At 39.7% G+C, this 19,770-nt stretch overlaps 2 protein-coding genes across 2 annotated transcripts in view; one reads left to right on the forward strand and one right to left on the reverse strand.

Annotated features, from left to right (window-relative positions):
* Positions 1–4,935, reverse strand: part of zfpm1 (zinc finger protein, FOG family member 1) — a 108,127-nt gene extending 103,192 nt beyond the window's left edge. The window contains exon 1 of the mRNA XM_008412557.2: positions 4,559–4,935. Coding sequence (XP_008410779.1) covers positions 4,559–4,598 — 40 coding nt within the window. The 5' untranslated portion in view covers positions 4,599–4,935. The remainder of the gene's footprint in view (positions 1–4,558) is intronic.
* Positions 4,936–8,477: 3,542 nt separating this feature from the next.
* ces3 (carboxylesterase 3) lies at positions 8,478–19,614 on the forward strand. Its single transcript, XM_008412558.2, has 13 exons — positions 8,478–8,634; positions 9,691–9,889; positions 9,981–10,119; positions 12,781–12,914; positions 12,985–13,138; positions 13,258–13,362; positions 14,064–14,165; positions 15,275–15,415; positions 15,505–15,585; positions 16,080–16,224; positions 16,299–16,448; positions 18,647–18,719; positions 19,206–19,614. Exons 1-13 carry the CDS (start codon positions 8,568–8,570, stop codon positions 19,393–19,395), a joined length of 1,680 nt encoding a protein of 559 aa, XP_008410780.1. The 5' UTR covers positions 8,478–8,567; the 3' UTR covers positions 19,396–19,614.
* The last annotated feature ends 156 nt before the right edge of the window (positions 19,615–19,770 follow it).

Below are 19,770 nucleotides of genomic sequence, written 5' to 3' on the forward strand. Positions count from 1 at the left end.
AGTGATGGCAAAGCGGGGCGTCATCACGACTTTACACAAGTGTGTCTTTGCCTCCGCGGCAGAGGCTCCGCCGAACCCCTGAGACCGACTCACCAAACCCCTGGGGTTCGATCGAACCCAGGTTAAGAACCACTGATCTACAGTCATCGAAAAACCTGCTTGCACAAGAATGAGTACACTTTTACAGTAGAAGGACTTAATTATGGCTGAAATAATCAGTTTAATTGTGATTAATTGGTTATTGAAATAATTATCAATTAATCTAGTGATCGATTAATCGTTAACTAGAGTCTGCAAACTCTAAAAAAGGCCAGTTGTTAAAAGAACAACATATTCAGAGCAATAATTAAGCTAAAACTGCGAAAAAAAATTATTAATTTTGCATTTACGATAAAAAATGTTTTTAATTTTTGTGCTTTATGATCTTAGGTTAAACAAACTCAGTGCTGTCACAACTTCTTGAATCCTGGGTCAAAAATCTGCAAGTTGAAAGCACTCAGGCAGCAATTTTTAAGTTAATAATGTTAAATAATTGAGTCACAATAATGTGAGAATAAAGTCAAAATAGTTTTATAAAAAAGTCTTAATAAAACAAGAATAAATTCATAATGTTTATTATGTATTATTTTAACTTTTTTCTCATAATTTTATTATTTTGTATTTTCTTAGCATTGCCCAACCTTTAATTAAAAATGTCCAGAAATGAGTTTCAAAGCTGCACAGTTTCAAGACATCAGTTTTAATTTATTACCAGCAACAAAAATGAGAACAATCTTTGAAAACCCTTAACTTTATTTATTTAGTTTTAATCATAGGGTGTGACAAAGTCTGTTTTTGAGTGAAAAACGTCCCTATTTGAACCTCTAGTCACTATAACAAAATGAAAGCAAAACAAAACTGAAAAAAACACGGCTAATTAAAGAAAAACACACATCTAAAATGTATTATGATATAAATTTGTAATTGAAAATCTTACGCAAAGTAAACAGAAAAAGTCTCCGTCTGCAAAGCAACGACTCTAAACACTGAAAGGTCAGAGGTGAAATCCTGCTGATTTTAAGCATCTTTAGAGCAACAACCTCTAAGAACAAGACAATAAGGATTAAACCAAGCTTCAATTTTGAAAATCTTTGTTCAAACCAAAAGGAAAAAAAAACAAGAATTCAAACTACTTAACGTCAAAATAATTAATCAAAAAATCCAAAATCTGCACAAATCTTTCTTGTTTTTTTGCTTAAAATTCAGGTATTTATTTCCACCAGCAGTGAGCTGCAGCACAGTCACAGGCAAGTTTGTTCCCAAACAGTCGCGTATAAAAATAAGGGTTAAAAACACAGAATTTCATTACGAACGCGTCTGCAGATCCTGTGAGCAGCTACAAGCGATTTGAGTCAAATATCTACTTTCTCAGATTTGTTGCTTATGTGAGAGGAAGCTGAACATCTTCAGGATCTCCAGAGATAAAGCCAGATATCAGCAAAGGTCACGTTGGTCTCGGGAAGTTTAACAGACAACCATCAGCACGTTCTGACGACAACGTGAATCAATAATGAAAGGAGGCGAAGCGTTTATTCAGAAACACGTTTCATCAACAACAACAAGAGGAGAGTTTCATCTCTGGTCCTTCTGCCACATTCACAACCGCATAGCACTTTTAATAATTTGAAGTGAAGGTGAATGAGAACTATTCATCTTTTTTTTATGGTCAAAAATCTGAAAAGTGTGGAGTGCATTTGTACTCGGCTCCCGTAGGTTAACGTAAATTGTCTATTGCAATTCCTGTTTGTAAATCATCCTAAGCTCTTTCAGGTCAGATGGAGATCATCTGCAAGCAGCAATTTTCTAATTCTCCCACAACTCTATTTAGGTTGGGACTTTGACTAGGCCATTCTATGCTTGTAGCTCCATTTAGGTGCATTTTTAGGGTTGTTGTCCTGTTTTAAAGTGAACCTGCACCACCTCAGGTATTCTGTCATCTTCCCATTAACTCTGAGCAGCTTCCTTTCCTCTCATGAAGGAAAGCATGATGCTGCCACCACCATGTTTCACAGTAGCAGTGGTATTTTCAGGATAATTTGAAGTGCAAGCTGAATTTTGGTCTCATCTGAGCAAACAGACTTCTTTATATTTTTTTAAAAGTCTTCTCTACTTGCAAAACGCAAACTGAATACCTTCTACTTTCTTATTTCAATTATTTTCTGCCAAAAAAAATAAATACAATTTTTTTTATGGCGTGCTCAACTATGGCTTCGCTCAAATAATCACGTAAATGTGACCCAAATCTAATTTTTTTGCCCATGTCCAACTTTTTCATGACAGTCTGAACGATCAAATTAAAATCTTTTCACCCCCAAAAATTATAATTTTTGCCACTTTCATATATGACAGTAAATCAAATATGTCATCTGACTTTTATGTCATTGAAATGAGAAATGTCATAATTCTGCACCAGAAGAAGCCAGATCAATCACTGACTGAAGATTATAATCATGACTTTGTAAAATGTGTCAGAAGGTTATTTCTATCAGTTGTTTTTACGTTTTATTAGCTTCTTTCGCCTTGTTATGATTTTTAGACATTACTTTTGGCTCCGACTGCTGAATAAACTTTAAAATCAATCCAAAGAAGGCGAAGTTTGTTATTATTTCTGTAAACAGATCGCTGCTGAGTGACGTCAGCGTTCTTCTTCTTCTTGGTTTGTTGACGCAGAAGTCTGATTGGGTTGCATTTAATTAGCAGCATGAGCAGCAAAAATATGTGTGAACATAGTCTAAGAGTTTTCTATGTTTTTTCTCTAAAAAAACATCCTGAATTTTCTGTTTATAAGATTTGCACACGATTTAATTAAAAGGTTTGAGTAGAGAAGGTGAACTCCACACGTTTGAGATTATTTAAGGGAGAAAAATGAAATCTTTGTGTAAGTTGTGCAAAAAAAAAAAAAAAAAACGAATAAGATGTAAAGTTGACTAAATGCTGAAGAATTCATGAGAGAAGCTCCTGCGTGGCGAAAAGCACCTGCTGCATGCTGGATCTGATCACGGCGATCAAACCTCTACGGCTGCAAACATGAAGGCATTTCTGCGAGGTGATTTCATGCAGACTAAACTTCCAACGTGTTGCCAGCAGACAGGAGGTTTCTGAGGACAGGGTGACACAATCAACGATGCAAAAAAGCCAAACAGACAGATAAGACACCTTCCAGCTGCAGCCTCCTAACTGTTCCTCAACTCATTAAAACTCCGTGCGCAACAAGCATTTTAATGCGCTTTTCTTCTTCTTCTATCAACTCTGAACATCAGTTTCCACCTGATAAAGCTTCGCAGGTCTTATAAACAGGAAAAGCTCGGAGACCAGAACCAGAAAAAAGGGCCCCTTTCAAGCGGCCCCCAGATGCATTATTGAGTTAAAAGGATAGATGGGGAAAAAAAAAAAAAAAGATCCGATTGTGAGCTGCTATCAGCGGCTGAGATCAGCCATGCAGGCCTATCTGCAGCCCCCATCTCTGGGAGAAAGGAGGAAGGGATGGAGGGGGGTGCAGCCTGAAACTGAAAACAAATATAAAAAAAAGATCCAATTTTAATCTTTATCTGAGCTCAGATCGGATCGCTGCTTTATCTCTCCTCACATCGGCTTTTTCAGAGAACACTGACGTTTCCACAACAGAATTAAACAGGAAGCCGCGGCGACGCATTCAGCTCAGCTGCCGATGGACGAAAACACAGAAAAACAGGCTGAACACAGAGAAAGAGAGAGAGGAAGGAATGAAAAGTTTCCTGCACCGACAGGGAGGCTCTGAAAGGGATGAAACCGGGAGGAAAAACTCTGCAGCTGAGCTCAGTTTAACGGTTCTGCCTCCGTTTGGTCCTCAAATGGTTTTATATCAGATTTACTGAAGTTAGGGTCTGATTCGGTTCCTCAAACCGGACTGGATTCATCTAAGTGATGATTAATTCATTAAAACACTATTTGTGGTTTGTTAAGCCTTAAAGTGCAAGTGAACATTTATTTAGATCACCAAAACAATCTATTCTAATTTAATACTGATTGGGATATTTAATCTCATCTCAAACATACAGAATAATCTTAATTTGTGATCTGAAAACTTCAATTTTGCTTATAAAATCCCCAAAATTGGTGATTCTATGCTTTTTGTTAGCATTTATAACTTTTAACTTTTGCTCCAGCTTGACTAATTATTTGAAAACTCTATCTGTGTAATCATTTTTTTAAAAACTACATTTTATGCTAAGATTTGTTTATACTGCATCATTTAGATTTTAAACATTGACATAAAACTTTTACAGATTATTATTTGCTTCGATGTACTTAGAATAGGCCAATCCAGGTTTCACGAGTTAAAGTTTTTCATATTTTGGTTCGGTTTCTAATATTTAGTGGAATATCCCTTTATCCAAGTGCAGAAGCAGGAGCTACACATCAGACACCAGCTTCAGCGCCGTGGTTACTCGGTTGAATTCCCAGTATTCCGTCTCTCTGGGAACATTCCCATGAAAAAAAAAAACAGCACGAAGGAGGAATAAAGTTGTCGGTTCCTTACGCTTAATCTGCCGGGGTTTGCTCTGCTTTCTCCGGGACATGCTGGCTCTCCTCCTCCGTCCGTCGGTCCTCCCTCTGGTGGCGGCTTCGTTCTCTTCGTCTGCGGCGGTTCACAGCTCAGAGAGCCGCATGACCCTCCAGACAGCTGGGGCTACCTGTGGCCGCTGAGTCCGCACCTTGTCCTCCGTTTTCGCGGTTCCTTTTATTCCGTTAGCGGCTGTCGGAGAGCTGTTTACCGTCAGAAAGCGTCGGTTCCGCGGAGTTCGGCGGGATTCCTGCTGCTGGTTTCTGTCAACTTTCCTCACACCGGTCCGCCCACTGGTCCTCCTGCGGGGAGTCTGAGCCGGAGAGCCGCTTCCAGTGGAGTCGCAGCGCTAGTACAGCCGAACTGTGCGGCTACAGAGGCGGAGCACGAGAGGAGGAGCTACGTCATCCCCTACGTCTGACGTAGCAAGACGCACTCAACTCCTATTGGTCCACACACAGGCGTTGTTTTCAAGCCGTCAAAATAAGATATATTAATAATTAAAATTATACTAAAATAATTATATTAAAAATTCTAAAATAAATTATTAATTAAACTTATACTAAAATAATTACATTAAAAATGCTAAAAGTTAAGTTTAAATTTAAAGTATTTTCACTTCAAGTTAAATCAAGTGAAATAAGAATTCATATTAAAAAATCTGAAAAATCTGTCAAAATGCATTATATGAATAATACAATATAATTATTCATATATTTATTATTTATTGTGAATTATTTATTTGTGAATTATTTATTATTTATTGTGAATTATATTATTCATATAATTCACAATGAAATAAAGCAAAAAAATGAAATAGATAATTTTTTTAAATAAAGTGGTTAATCATTTGTTTTAGGGACTATTTAATAATTGACCCTGTGAAAACAATGAAACAATAAAACTTAAGATAGATAAGATTCCGTTTTTGCTGCAACAATAAAAACAGAAGGCTGAGTTTGTTTCTGTCACCAAAGTTAACTGCTGCCATCTAGTGGACATTTTTTAAACATCACATAAAAAGATTTATATTTATATATTAGGTCTTTTGAAGAAAAAAAATAAACGTGAATGCAAATATTTCATAAAAAAACTGAACTGATAAAATCTTCACTTGTTATGAAATATGTTTGAGAACATTTAACTTACGTTATTATTAAGAGAGGAAGACGAAGAGAGCCACTGGTTGCCTCATTGTGTGTCTGGGTCTGTAAATGATAGAAGTCTCTTGTAAAATTGCAAACTAAATTACCTCACAAGAAAGCACTCTGGAACAAGTTTTCTTATTGTAGTTCAATTTATGTGGGAATAAATCAACAGATGTTGATGCCAGTTGAGGCTCGGGCATCTGGTCAGGATGCCTCCTGGACGCCTCCCCGGTGAGGTGTTCCGGGCACAAGAGGAGGTCTCAGGGAAGACCCAGGACACGCAGGAGGGACTATGTCTCTCAGCTGGCCTGGGAACGCCTTGGGGTTCCCGGAGGAGCTGGAAGAAGTGGCTGGGGAGAGGGAAGTCTGGGCCTCCCTTCTGAAGCTGCTGCCCCGGCCGCCCGACCCTGGATAAGCGGCAGAAAATGGATGGATGGATAAATCAACAGATGCTAATAAAGAGCTTAGAGCACTGGTTCTTAACCTGGGTTTGATCAAACCCCTTGTCGGGAGGTGCCTATCTCCAGCGAACGTTCTGGGCGAGAGGCGGGGTCACCTGGACAGGTCGCCAGTCTGTCACAGGGCAACACAGAGACAGACAGGAGAGAATCCACAACATGCACAAGGAGAACATGCAAACTCCATGCAGAAAGACCCCAGGCCGGGAATCGAACCAAGAACCTTCTTCCTGCAAGGCAACAGTGCTACCTACTGCACCACTGCACTGTGCAGCCTGGTGAAAATAAATGTCTTTGCAAAATAAAGAGTCTAAAAACAATTTTTAATCTTTAAAAAAAAAAAAAAAACTGTGTTCCTATAAAAAATAATAAAATTTATATATTTCAATATTTCAGGTTTATCAAGACTGTCCCCATAAAGCTTTAAAGGTCTCAGTTCAAATCAGTTTTCATAATCAGACATGAGTCTAGAAAAAGATGGCAACCAGGGGAGAAATCTCAGGTGAAAACCTCTGCTCACCGAAAAGAAAATATGAAGACCCATCTCCATTATCACATTGTCATATTAACGTCTTGGTGATCATCCAGATATCTAGGAAAATATTATGTGGAATGAAGAGAGAAAAGAGGAATATTTTAGAAGGCGTAAATCTTATTTGAAAACTCAAAACGTAGTTGTGGTAGATGAATGATTTTGGACTGCGTTGCAACACCAGAACCTTCTAAACTCCCACTAACTCAGTGGTTCCCAAACTTTTGCTCCTGGTCCCCCCCAGTGGTTTCCAAACATTCCCCCCCCCCCCTACATTCATTTTGGGGGGCAAAATGAATGTAGCTGAACATGGACAACATCTGTAGCCTACAGGCTACTTGTGATGTATTGATATTAGCTAGTCATCTTTTAGCTAACATTACCTGCATCCAACAGTTTTAATCAACAGTCGGTTAGTTTGGGGGAAAAACTGTGAAAAGTTCTTTGCGTTTTGCTGGTTTGCTGCCATGATTCTAACACACCTGTGCAGCTCCGCACAGCAGCAGCAGGTCTCCTTCACGGCGCACAGGTCTAAACCCAGCGCCAGCGTTGTAGCGCTCATGTTGCGTTTAAAGGCGGCTCGGAAAAACAGGTTACCGCATGTTAACAATGGATTAAACAGTTTTAACTGCTGATAAAAGTGACAGAGGAGACAGATATGGGAAGTGTGGAAGCCCCTACTGTATCAAATTGACATAGGAATAACAGAGAGTTGGCGATTCTAAGGTAAAAACCCAGCGCATATAGCGTTCAGGGGTTGTTTTTTTTCATCAAGACGGCTCCCCCCCAGCCCCCTTCAATGACATGGCGCCCTCCTACGGGGCGCGCCCCACAGTTTAGGAACCTCTGCACTAACTGATGGAACCCTGAAATCTTCTCTGTAGCAGAAAATCCTGAAGGAGAATGTCTTTATAAGGTCACATTTGCTTGTGAGCTTACAATAATCTAACTAACCCCCACCAATTACAACTATGAAAGCATCAAAACGAATAAAGTCTTGGTCAGATCTTGTGAAATTCACAATTTAAATCAATATCTTGACAAAATATTGTCAATTATCACGGAGGCTTACTGGAGATCTTCCCTCTAAGGGTGGAACTGCAAGGTGTCGGGTTCAGAGGCAATTACTTTTTCACACGGTTGCAGGTTGGTCATGACTCCTTTTTGTCATAGCTAAAAAAATTATCATTTAAAAATGACATTTATTATATTCTTGTGAACTCTGGTATTTGTTTAAGACATTTCAATGTAAAACAACAACAACATAGTTGTTGTTGTTTACTAGTTTGTTTTAAAACTAGTAGTGTTTTAAAACGATGAAATCTTAAATCATCGTTTTAAGATTTCATAAATCTTAAAACGATTTATGAAAAGAATCAATTTCTAAAAAACCTGCTGCCTGGACTCCAAAATGTTCGAATGTATGTGAAAAAACCCCACAGAGCTCATTCTTCTGGAATGGGGAGCAAAACAAGAGATTCTCCCGGCTGTCTAAATAATCTGGACCACCAGCATGACTCAGCAGCTCAAACCTCTCTAAGGTTTCTGTATCTGTTCTCCCAACACATGTGACCAGCCTGTTAACTCTTTGTCCCTCAAATCTGTCCATGTGGGCGATCATGCATGTGTTGCATGTGTAAATATTGTTGGGTTCAGAGAGCAGGATGGGGTCTTTTTTATGTGTAGAGGTTAAATCAATAGTGTATATTTTGTATGCAGAGACCCGAATGTTACTGGACTTTGTTGTGTGTGAAGAGTGAAGGTACCAGAGGGGAGGGGGAGGACAGCAGGCTTATTTCTCTGAACGCCGACTGTAAGCCTTTGTCTTTTGTTCCTGGCTGCACAAGATGAGAACAGTGCTGCTCGTTGTTTTCCTGCTCCCTGTGCTGATGGTGACGGCACATCCAGCAACAGGTAGGAAAAGTATTTCAACTTTTAATTGTGCCACTTTTCTCAGTCTGTAAAGTCAGACGTTGTTTTTGCTACTGGATAAAAAGATTTTTGAAACCTGAAAATGAAAACAGCCTGTGGAAGCTGGAGGCCTGTAGCTAAGAGTGACAATAGGTTGAGGAAAACTTTTACAAATAATTTTTAAAGCGTAAAAGTTCCCTCAGAAAAGTGTCTATGGAGCTTTTAATGTATTAAGACCACTGTTAATCAGGTATAAAGTATTTAAAACAAGGAAAAAAGCTGCAGAACCAACAAATATAGGAATTTATTTGTATCTGCTGTTACCATCGTTTTAAAAACATCTTGTTGACTGTTGTTCAGTTAATAGTTATGTTTTTACGTCTTTACTGTGATTATTATTTGTTGGCCATATTTTACTGTATTAAGTGTTGGTGAATAATTTTCTGCTGGCTGTTCAACATGTCATTTCCTGAGAATAATAAAAATACCTTAAGACATTTTTATTAAAGGTTTTGAATTATATCGAGTTGTATTTTAGTCCTGTGTGTGTTTGTTGTTTTTATTCCTTTATTATTCATATTGTACTTTAATTGCATTTTAATAGATGTGGTCTTATGATTTGCTGCTGTTTTTGAAAGAAAGATCTTTACCACAATGAGACATAAAGATGACAAATGAGCAATAAAGTTTATTAAAAAAAGATTTTGAAACAGAAAAAACAACTCAAATCTAAAAGGTAGTTTTGATATTTCAAAAATACTTTTTTGTTTATTAATGTTCAACATTTTGTTTCGTCCCATAATATTTTACAAAGTTGGAACTTGTGCAGTTTCTCAGGACAGGCCACATGTTTTCTGTAGGATTTAGTTATAGGGTCAAAGGCGGCCATTTTGAATCTGATGAACCAATTCTATCATTTTAAAAGCTTTTTGGAGGCCGTTTTCTCTGTGATAGTTTACCAGTATGAGACAACCAACCAAAGTTTACATTTTTGAAAAGAGTAACTGATTCAATAAAGCAGAGAAACTATCTGTAATATCCTGTCCCTGTTCTCATTAGGGGGCAGCGAACTTGTGGTTTCTCTGAAAAGTGGCCAAATCAGAGGAGAATATGTGACTGTAAAAGGCACAGAGAGGAGGGTGAAGCGGTACCTGGGGATTCCCTTCGCCAAGCCGCCTGTAGGGCCCCTCCGGATGGCGGCCCCTGAGAGCCCGGAGCCCTGGGAGGGGGAGAGAGACGGCACACAGCAGCCCCCCATGTAACAACCCCAAACCGCCAAACAAATCAGCGTAATCCCAGAGACTCTTGTTCATGTCTGCCTCTGCTTCCTGCTGTACATCTGTGCTCAGGTGCGTCCAGGATCGAGAAATAGTCGTAAATCTTTCCAGAGCCATGTCTATGGACTTCACGGTGCCAGAGGTTTCAGAGGACTGTCTGTATCTAAACGTCTACACTCCAGCTGAAGCCGCGCCAGAAGTTAAGCTGCCGGTGAGTTGAACAGCTGCAGAGATGAAACAGAGATAAACAAAGAAACAGTGAACCAGGAGTACCTTGTTAAAATATACTCACAAGAGACCCAGCTAGAGATAAAAAATTGAGCAAAGAGTAGTTTCTGTAAAGGAGAGTGCACAAAGTTTAACGGAAATGCTGATGCCTCCATTCAGTATAGAGACACAGCTAAACACAGAAACACTGAGGCTGGAGTATTTTGTTAGAATGTCCTTGTAAGAGACACGGAGAACCAACGTGTGCTTTCTATAGGAAAGAAAAGAAAGTACAGTCATGGCCAAAAGTTTTGAGAATGACACAAATATTATATTTTCACATGATCTGCTGCCCTCTGGTTTTCATGTGTGTATGTCAGATGTTTTCATCACATACAGAAATACAATTGCAATCATATTATGAGTAACAAAAGCTTTTATTGACAGTTAGAATGAGTTAATGCAGAAAGTCAATATTTGCAGTGTTGACCCCTCTTCTTCAGGACCTCTGCAATTCTCCCTAGCATGCTCTCAATCAACTTCTGGACCAAATCCTGACTGATAGCCGTCCATTCTTCACAATCAATGCTTGCATTTTGTCAGAATTCCTAGGTTTTTGTTTGCCCACCCGTCTCTTGATGATTGACCACAAGTTTTCAATGGGATTAAGATCTGGGGAGTTTCCAGGCCATGGACCCAAAATCTCTATGTTTTGTTCCCTGAGCCAGTTAGTCATCACCTTTGCTTTATGGCAAGGTGCTCCTTCATGCTAGAAAAGGCTTTGTTCATCACCAAACTGCTCTTGGACGGTTGGGAGAAGTTGCTCTCGGAGGACATTCTGGTACCATTCTTTATTCATGGCTGTGTTTTTAGGCCAGACTGTGACAGAGCCGACTCCCTTGGCTGAGAAGCAACCCCACACATGAATGGTTTCAGGATGCTTTACAGTTGGCATGAGACCAGACTGGTGGTAGCGCTCACCTCGTCTTCTCCCAACAAGCTGTTTTCCAGATGTCCCAAACAATCGGAAAGGGGATTCATCAGAGAAAATGACTTTACCCCAGTCCTCAGCAGTCCACTCCCTGTACCTTTTGCAGAATATCAGTCTGTCCCTGATGTTTTTCCTGGAGAGAAGTGGCTTCTTTGCTGCCCTCCTTGAGACCAGGCCTTGCTCCAAGAGTCTCCGCCTCACAGTGCGTGCAGATGGACTCACACTTGCCTGCTGAGATTCCAGAGCAAGCTCTGCACTGCTGGTAGCCCGATCCATCCCGCAGCTGAAACACTTTTAAGAGATGGTCCTGGTGCTTGCTGGTCTTTCTTGGGCGCCCTGGAGCCTTTTTGGCAACAATGGAACCTCTCTCCTTGAAGTTCTTGATGATGCGATAGATTGAGGTGCAATCTTTCTAGCTGCGATACTCTTCCCTGTTAGGCCATTTTTGTGCAGTGCAATGATGACTGCACGTTTCTTTAGAGGTAACCATGGTTCACAGAAGAGAAACAATGATGCCAAGCACCAGCCTCTTTTTAAAGTGTCCAGTGGTGTCATTCTTACTTAATCCTGACAGATTGACCTCCAGCCCTGTCCTCATCAACACCCACACCTGTGTTAATGGAGCAATCACTGAAACGATGTTAGTTGGTCCTTTTAAGGCAGGGCTGCAATGAAGTTGAAATGTGTTTTGGGGGATAAAGTTTATTTTCTAGGCAAATATTGACATTACAATTAATTGCTGTTAAGCTGATCACTCTTTATAACATTCTGGAGTATATGAAAATTGCCATTATGAAAACTGAAGCAGTTGACTTTGTAAAAATTAACATTTGAATCCTTCTCAAAACGTTTGGCCATGACTGTACACACAGTTGATGGTGGGATACTCTCTATCAATGAATATCCAGGTAGAGACATGGCTAAACAGAGAAACACTGGAGTACTTTGTTAAATCACCCAACTAGAGGTAGAGAATTGAGCAAAGAATACTTTCTGTAGATCAGAAACTAGAGAACACAAAGTAGATGTCAGGAAAACATTTGGCATTGCCTAAATCCAGGAAAGAGACCCAGATAAACACAGACAGCACTGAGCGAAGAGTACTTCCCAGGAAAAACAGAGAGTATACACAAACTTAATGGAAGAAAACCCTGTCAGTGACTCCAAGAAAAAATCATGGCTAAACACACAAAGGGTTCTTTCTGTAGGAAAGAAACGAGAGAGTACACATAGTTAATGGTGGAGAAATCCCCTGTCAATGACTATCCAGGATGGAGACATGGCTAAACAAAGACAAACTGATCCACAATTACATAAGAAAAACTGATGAATATATGGAGTTGTCATGTATTCATTGGATAACTTCATATCATGAATTAATCTACTCCCAGCTGAACACAGAAGCTGTGGACATTGAGAACTTTCTAAGGAAAGAAAAACAAGGAAAATTAGTAATGTAATTGCTTTCTGTTGCTTTAAACCTTTCAATGTTTGTGTAGTGTGTAAATACTGATTATGCAATTACATTTTCACTGAGTTCAACCAATGTGGATGTGTAAATATAAATATCGACCTCAGTCTGGGCTGAGTCTGTGTGTACAGTGTGGGCTATGACCTGTAGTTCCTGTATCCAAAGGTCAGCTGACACCGTCAGGTTCTTGTGTTGTGATTCAGGTGATGGTGTGGATCCATGGAGGAGGTCTGTTTGTGGGTGCTGCCTCCCAGTACGATGGTTCATCATTGACTGCATATGAAAACGTTGTGACAGTCATTATTCAGTACCGTCTCGGCATCCTGGGATTCTTGAGGTAAGAAAGTTCTGATGTTCAGATGTTGTCCAAATGATTGCCGAAAGCAAGAACTTTCCCTTTTTTGAAGCACTGGAGATGAACACGCCAAGGGGAACTGGGGTTTGTTGGATCAGCTGGCTGCTCTCAGGTGGGTGCAGGAAAACATTGAGGTCTTTGGCGGCGATCCACAATCTGTCACAATTGCTGGGGAGTCTGCAGGAGGCATCAGCGCATCCATACTGGTAAAGAAAACTCATTCCAGGGGAATGGAAGAGATCACCCACTTTTATAAACTGTTTTACGTTGGATATTTATCACTCCATTCCTCCTGATAACTTACAGATTGTGTCTTTCTGCACAGACTCTGTCTCCCCTGTCGAAAGGACTTTTCCACAAAGCAATCTTTCAAAGTGGAGTTGCAACTCTTTCGCCCTATACTTCTGATCAGCCTCTTCTTCAGGCCCACGTACGTTTGAATGTGTTTCTACTCACTCCTAAGGTGAATGTCTCCATGATTTATTCCTTTGGATTTGCTTTCTGCATCTCCCACTGGCAGGAAACAATGGCAAAGGAAACACTCACAAGGGAAGAGAGGAGAGTCCTGTAGCTTTAAGACATAACCAGGGTCAAACATCAGAATCTAATTTCAGAGTTACTTAATCAGCATGCAGTCAGGATGGATGGATGGATGGATTTAAGGACAGATTGACCGTTGGTCAGTCCGGATGGATGGATGGACCAATGAAAGAATGTATGGATGGTCTCACGTTTCCATCCTTCCATCCATGTTGATCTGGACCCATTTTTCTAATTCAGGGGTGGGCAATCCTGGTCCTCGAGGGCCGGTGTCCTGCAACTCTTAGATGTCTCCCTGGTAGAACACACCTGGATCCAATAGCTGAATCACCTCCTCAGTGCAGTCAGGTTCTCCAGAGTCCTGCTAATGACCTTATTATTTGACTCAGGTGTGTTGAAGTAGAGACACACCTAAAAGTTGCAGGAGACCGGCCCTCGAGGCCTGGAGTTGCCCACCCCTGTTCTAAATAAATAAATTATAAATGGCCCAAGATTTTTTACACACTTCTCTTGTATTTGCCTCATGTTGGTCCAGTGTGATTCTACGCTTTTTGGTGTTTTTAATGATCTCATTTCCTGTCTTATTGCCAGATGGTTGCCAACATTACTGGATGCTCCATCAGCAGCACAGAAGAACTGGTCCGGTGCCTCCGAGGGAAAACTCAAGATGAAATCATTTCAGCAACCAAACAGGTTATAGAACCTTTAAATACGCTGTGGCTGTCCACCTGTGTTCTGCAATGTGGTTATTTTTGGGATCGTAAACTAATAAATACTTGTTCTTATTTCAATTTATTTAGTTCATTTATTTTATATCCACACTGCATTTTATGATTAATTATTACTTTCACATTTCCCTTCCTGTAATCTCCATTCTTATAGAACAGTAGTTCTTAACCTTTTTTGAGGTACCGAACCCACCAGTTTCATATGCGCGTTCACTGAACCCTTCTGTAGTGATAAATAAAATGTGATTTTTTTTCCCCCCAAATTCAAGACATATGGGTTACCCACCTTGAGTCTAGTTGGGTAAAGATCACTAAGTCTTCTTAAAAGGTAGAGTCTCTGAGAACAGTTCTTCAAAATATACTCAGTGTTTTCAGCAACGTTGAGCTGATTGTCCAGGAACAACCCAAGGTATTTAAAATTTGCCACAGTTTCAACAGGTTGGCCATCGAGAGAAACTGGAACCATTTTAAGGTCTTTAGGTGTTTAGATTCTTTAATTAGCTCTACATTCTTAAGAGAATGAAAAATTAATCATAAATAATAAAGACTTTGCCGTATTCTGATTTAGTAATGTAATTGTTAGTTGTGTTACCACCCCACGCCACTAGAGGTAGGACTAACCCCGAAAAGATGCGACTAGGGAGCAGATTCAGAAGTACACCGAAAGCTACAGAATTTGGTAAAAACTGTGAGCTTTGCCGCCATCTTGGTAGGCATCTCTAACCAACTGCCTTGACAGCTGGAATGGAGTTAATATATTACAACAATACACAAGCCATATTCTCTGAGTCTTTCTCTTGCACATTGGTCAAGAGCAGAGTTGGGTGGTAACTAGTTATATTTAACCAGTAATGTTTACTTGAGTAACTTTTTGAAAAAAATTTACTATTATCGACGCTTTGCGCTGCGTTTGCCAACCAATATGGCGGTCCAGTGGCCATCTTTTAAGTTCAGTGGTCTCAGTGGAACTTGTGTTCCTTTCTGGCTGTGACAAATTGTTGGGATTTATGTTTGGAGTCTTTTTTCTTCCTTCTGTAACCTTCACATTCACAATGTTTTGTGTTTTGTGTGCAGAACAAAAATTTTTTCGGAGCCGCAGTGGATGGTGAATTCCTTCCCGGCACAGCTGATGTTCTTCTGCAACGGAAAGAAGTTCTCAACATCCCAGTGATGATGGGAGTCACCAACCATGAGTTTGGCTGGATTTTGCCTCTGGTGGTGTTAAATCTTCAGTGATGACACTTTCCAGGTGTCTCTGTTTGATGTTGATCTATTCTGGTTTGTTCTCCATTGGTGGATCGCAGGCCTTTGGTCCTCCTGGCTGGGAGAAAGGCATGAACAGGGAGGCGGTGCTTGCGGTGGTCCACATGTTTAATCCTAAAGGGGTGAGTTGGTGAGAACTGCTTAAATAAAGCCAGAATCAGATTTTTTCAGTTTGATGACCAAACTCATAAACAACAAGACACATTTTGTCTAGTTTCTACAAAATATCTTAGTACACTTAGATTATATTAAGAGCACTGAAGAAAGAGAACAGAACTGAGACTTTGAAGATTTCATAATTCTGACTTTAATCTCAGAATTCTGAATTTTGATCTCAGAAAATTAACGTCAGAATTCTGAGATTTAAGTGAACATTCTTCTTTTTTCATTGGCCCTAATCCTCTTCCGTATAAAACAATATACAAGTAACTTTTCAGCAAGATATAGTAGCTTGTTTTAAGTTAATAATTCCTTAATATTGATGAAAAAGTCCTAGTCCACTGTCAGATTATTTCACCTATTACATTGGAAAATGTCTCATTGTAAGTGGAAAACCCCAAAAGGGGTCATCCAAAGAACTCTAAATATGATTCATGAACCTCTGTCTATGTTTCAGGCCGCCTCCACAGCCAACAGTCTCATCGTGGATGAGTATCTGAAAGACGCAAAAACGCCAGAAGACATCCGAGACGCCTTCACGGAGGTCATCGGAGACCTGCTGATGGTGCTGCCCACCATCAAGGTGGCCGGATACCACGCAGGTCAGAAACAAAGATGGCTGACTCACTGTGCTCTGGTCTGCATCTCTGCTCACACCTACTCCTCCTGGCTCCAGACGTAGGCGCTCCAGTGTACATGTATGAGTTTGTGTACGTTACGGATCGACCCACACCCAACAGGCCAAGCTTTGTGAAGGCAGACCACGCTGATGACGTCGGCTTCATGTACGGAGCATGTTTCTGGAACGGACACATCAGAATTACTGGTTGGTACAAGATTCACAATGACAATTTCAGACATCTTTTAGTCGAGTACATCTCCAGGTTGCTTCAGTTCCAGTTGGTAACATTGTTGACTTTCAACAGGAAAGTAAAAAAAACAAACATTTTCATTGATGGAAATAAAATGAAAAGAAATTTTGCAAAAAGAGGAAATATAATGAGTGTTCACAAAACTAACTACAAACTATATTAGTAGAGAAAATGTACTTGGATTTAGTTTGTGTCTCATTCAATACACTTCAAAAACACAAAATATTTTGGTCAGACAAAAATTATTTTTATCTGATTTCTAGAACAAATATCTTAGTACACTTGAAATTGATATTGGAGCTCGTTTGAAGTAAATAATTCCTTAATATTGGCGAAAAGGTATTAGTTCCACTGTCAGATTATTTCACTATTAACATGTGGAAAATGTTTTATAATAAGCGAAATAAGTTGTACTTTTTCATTTATTTAGGAAATTATGTACTTCACACAGCTTAAAAGCTTAAATTAGTTTTGTCTTATTCTAAGTGTCCTAGAAACTAGATTAAATCACTGATTGTGTTTTTGCAGTGTAGAATGAAGTCTGGTCTCCAATTGTTGCTCTTTTTCTTGCTGTGCCGCATTATGTCTGCAGATGTTAGGAATGTAAGTCAAGTCATCTTCCATTCACAACTAGCGTTATGTCTGCAAAAATCAGGAGGAAGCACCAGAGTGCAATTTGGGATTAGTTTGAATATAAATCCATTCCCACCAGGCGTGTTTAATTTGCTTTAATCCAACTCTTGTCAGTTTGTCTAGAAAGTCAGTTTTTTGGTGGGTAGATATGAATAAGTAATCAAACTCTGATCCGCCTTCTAACCTTGATCTCGGTTTGGTTGAAGTGAATTCGGATGCTGTTCAAATACATATGTGAAGCGGACTGTAGTGCAGGGAATTCTGGGTAAATACAACCAAAACAAACGCGAAAATTTAATGCTACCAGGAGAAATGGCTCATTGTCTTTTTTCAGGCAAAAGAGAAATCCTACAACAGCTAAAATCTGACGCTACACCATTTTGTTTACATTTTGCGAAGAAGGAAATTACGCTCTGTGTTTTCTTCAGAGGTTTTAGTATCGTTTGCAGTGAGAAAGAAAACCTCAGCAGCTGAAAATGTAACAAATGTTGCAGTTTTGTTCTCCAATCAGCTGTAAAAACACTAAGTGGGTTTAAATAAAAGCAAGTGACTAAATCAAAAATATTGTCTAAAAACTGGATTTTTTTCCCAGGGTTTTCTAGGATTTTGTTATACAGCTCTCTGTGAAGTGTTTAAACCAGTGGTTCTTAACCTTTTTTGAGGTACCGGACCCACCAGTTTCATAGGGTTAGGATAGGACCATAGGATTTTTTTCCTCCAAATTCAAGACATAGGGGTGACCCACCTTGAGTAGTTGGGTCACCCCAAGATCACTAAATCTTCTTAAAAGGTAGAGTCTCTGAGAACAGTTCTTCAAAATATAGTCAGTGTTTTCAGCAAAGTTGAACTGATTGTCCAGGAACCACCCAATTAAGGTATTTAAAATTTGCCACAGTTTCAGCAGGTTGGCCATCGAGAGAAACTGGAACCAGTTTAAGGTCTTTAGGTGTTTAGATAATTTAATTAGCTCTACATTCTTAAGAGAATGAAAAATTAATAATAAATAATAAAGACTTTGCGGTATTCTGATTTAGTAGTGTAATTATATTAGTTGTGTTACCACCCCACGCCACTAGAGGCAGTACTAACCCCGAAAAGATGCGACTAGGGAGCAGATTTAGAAGTACACCGAAAGCAACAGAATTTGTTAAAAACGTAGCTTTGCTGAAGTAATTAAAGACACAAGTTCAAATCCCTGCTGAGAGTGGAGCTTCTTCAATCAGAGCTCCTCCGCAGCACTGATTGGCTAAGCAATGTAACGTGATCCTCTGCAGCAAGCGCGGCGCGTCATCACGACTTTTACACAAGTGTGTCTTTACCTCCGCGGCAGAAGCTCCGCCGAACCCCTGAGACCGACTCATCAAACCCCTGGGGTTCGATCGAACCCAGGTTAAGAACCACTGGTTTAAACTTTCTGCTTAAAAGTGTGCCTGTGTTAATCCAATGCTCCCTCAAAGCAGTAATTATCTGAAAAGCAAACTTCATTCTGTGGCTGAACTTCTTCTTTTTCCATCTTTAGTCAACTGCACCGTTCAGGATGAGAGGTTTTCCAGGACCATGATGTCTTACTGGGCCAGTTTCGCCAGAACTGGGTAAGAAGTGAACATTTGGCCAAGTAAATAAATAACATCCATAACTCTAAAGGTGCACAAAGATTCTCATCCCGGGGATTTTTTTTTAAGCAAACTTCCGACTTTTCAAACTCAGAAACTTAATTGTTTTTTCTAGAAAATCTTTCTGATTAATTTCTGATTAATCTCCAAATTTGTGTTTTTTTTGGCGGGAATTTATTCCTGTTTTCATTTTTTCCCCCTTTCTTCAATGATCCTACTAATATGACGTCATAATTAACGAATCAAACTGAAGACAGCTGCGGGTTGTTGAACTGTACCCGCAACAGTCACTAGAGGGCGTCCTAAACAACCAAAAGAAGTGGAAGAAGATGTTCACATTTCATGGAAGAAAAGCCGTGTGTTCTGCAGAAAATAAAACATTTGAAAGCTTCTTCTTTGTTTCACATGTAAATATCCAGATTGTTTATTTCTGCTAGTGTCTGCCTTGTTTGCATTTGTCCACAGCTCTCCTAATGGTCCTGGTCTGGTGAACTGGCCGCTGTTCGACAAGCAGAAGCAGGAGTACATGGAGCTGGGTCAGACCCAGACTGTGAAGCAGAAACTGAGGAAGGACAGGGTCCATTTTATCACCGTCACCCTCCCTCAGAAGCTGCAGCAGACGGCAGCAGCAGCAGCCGCTAGAGCTGCAAACTGAGCATCGAGTTGTTTTATTTTTAGTTCAGGTTTTTAATAACACTGATAATACAGCCAATGCTGATCACTGCCTGCAACATCTAGACTCTTTTTTAGTTTTTTTATTCAGGCTGCTTTCCAAACTGGATATAAATGAAATGTTTTCATTTGTAATGTAATTGTTGTTTTGCTCTTATTTTCCTATAAAAGCACAATGCATGAATAAAACATTACATCTTTATCAGAGTTGCTTGATTCATAAAGAAAGTTTCTGAACAATGCTTTTTTCAAACTCTGGGCGATTAGATTGATAGAGACTTCTAGAAACTGAAGCTCCATACAACTGCTATAAAACAGGTATGTCCAAAGTGTGGCCTGGGGGCCATTTGTGGCCCTC

Source organism: Poecilia reticulata, linkage group LG6 (genome assembly GCF_000633615.1).
Source record: "Poecilia reticulata strain Guanapo linkage group LG6, Guppy_female_1.0+MT, whole genome shotgun sequence".
Taxonomy (NCBI): domain Eukaryota; kingdom Metazoa; phylum Chordata; class Actinopteri; order Cyprinodontiformes; family Poeciliidae; genus Poecilia; species Poecilia reticulata.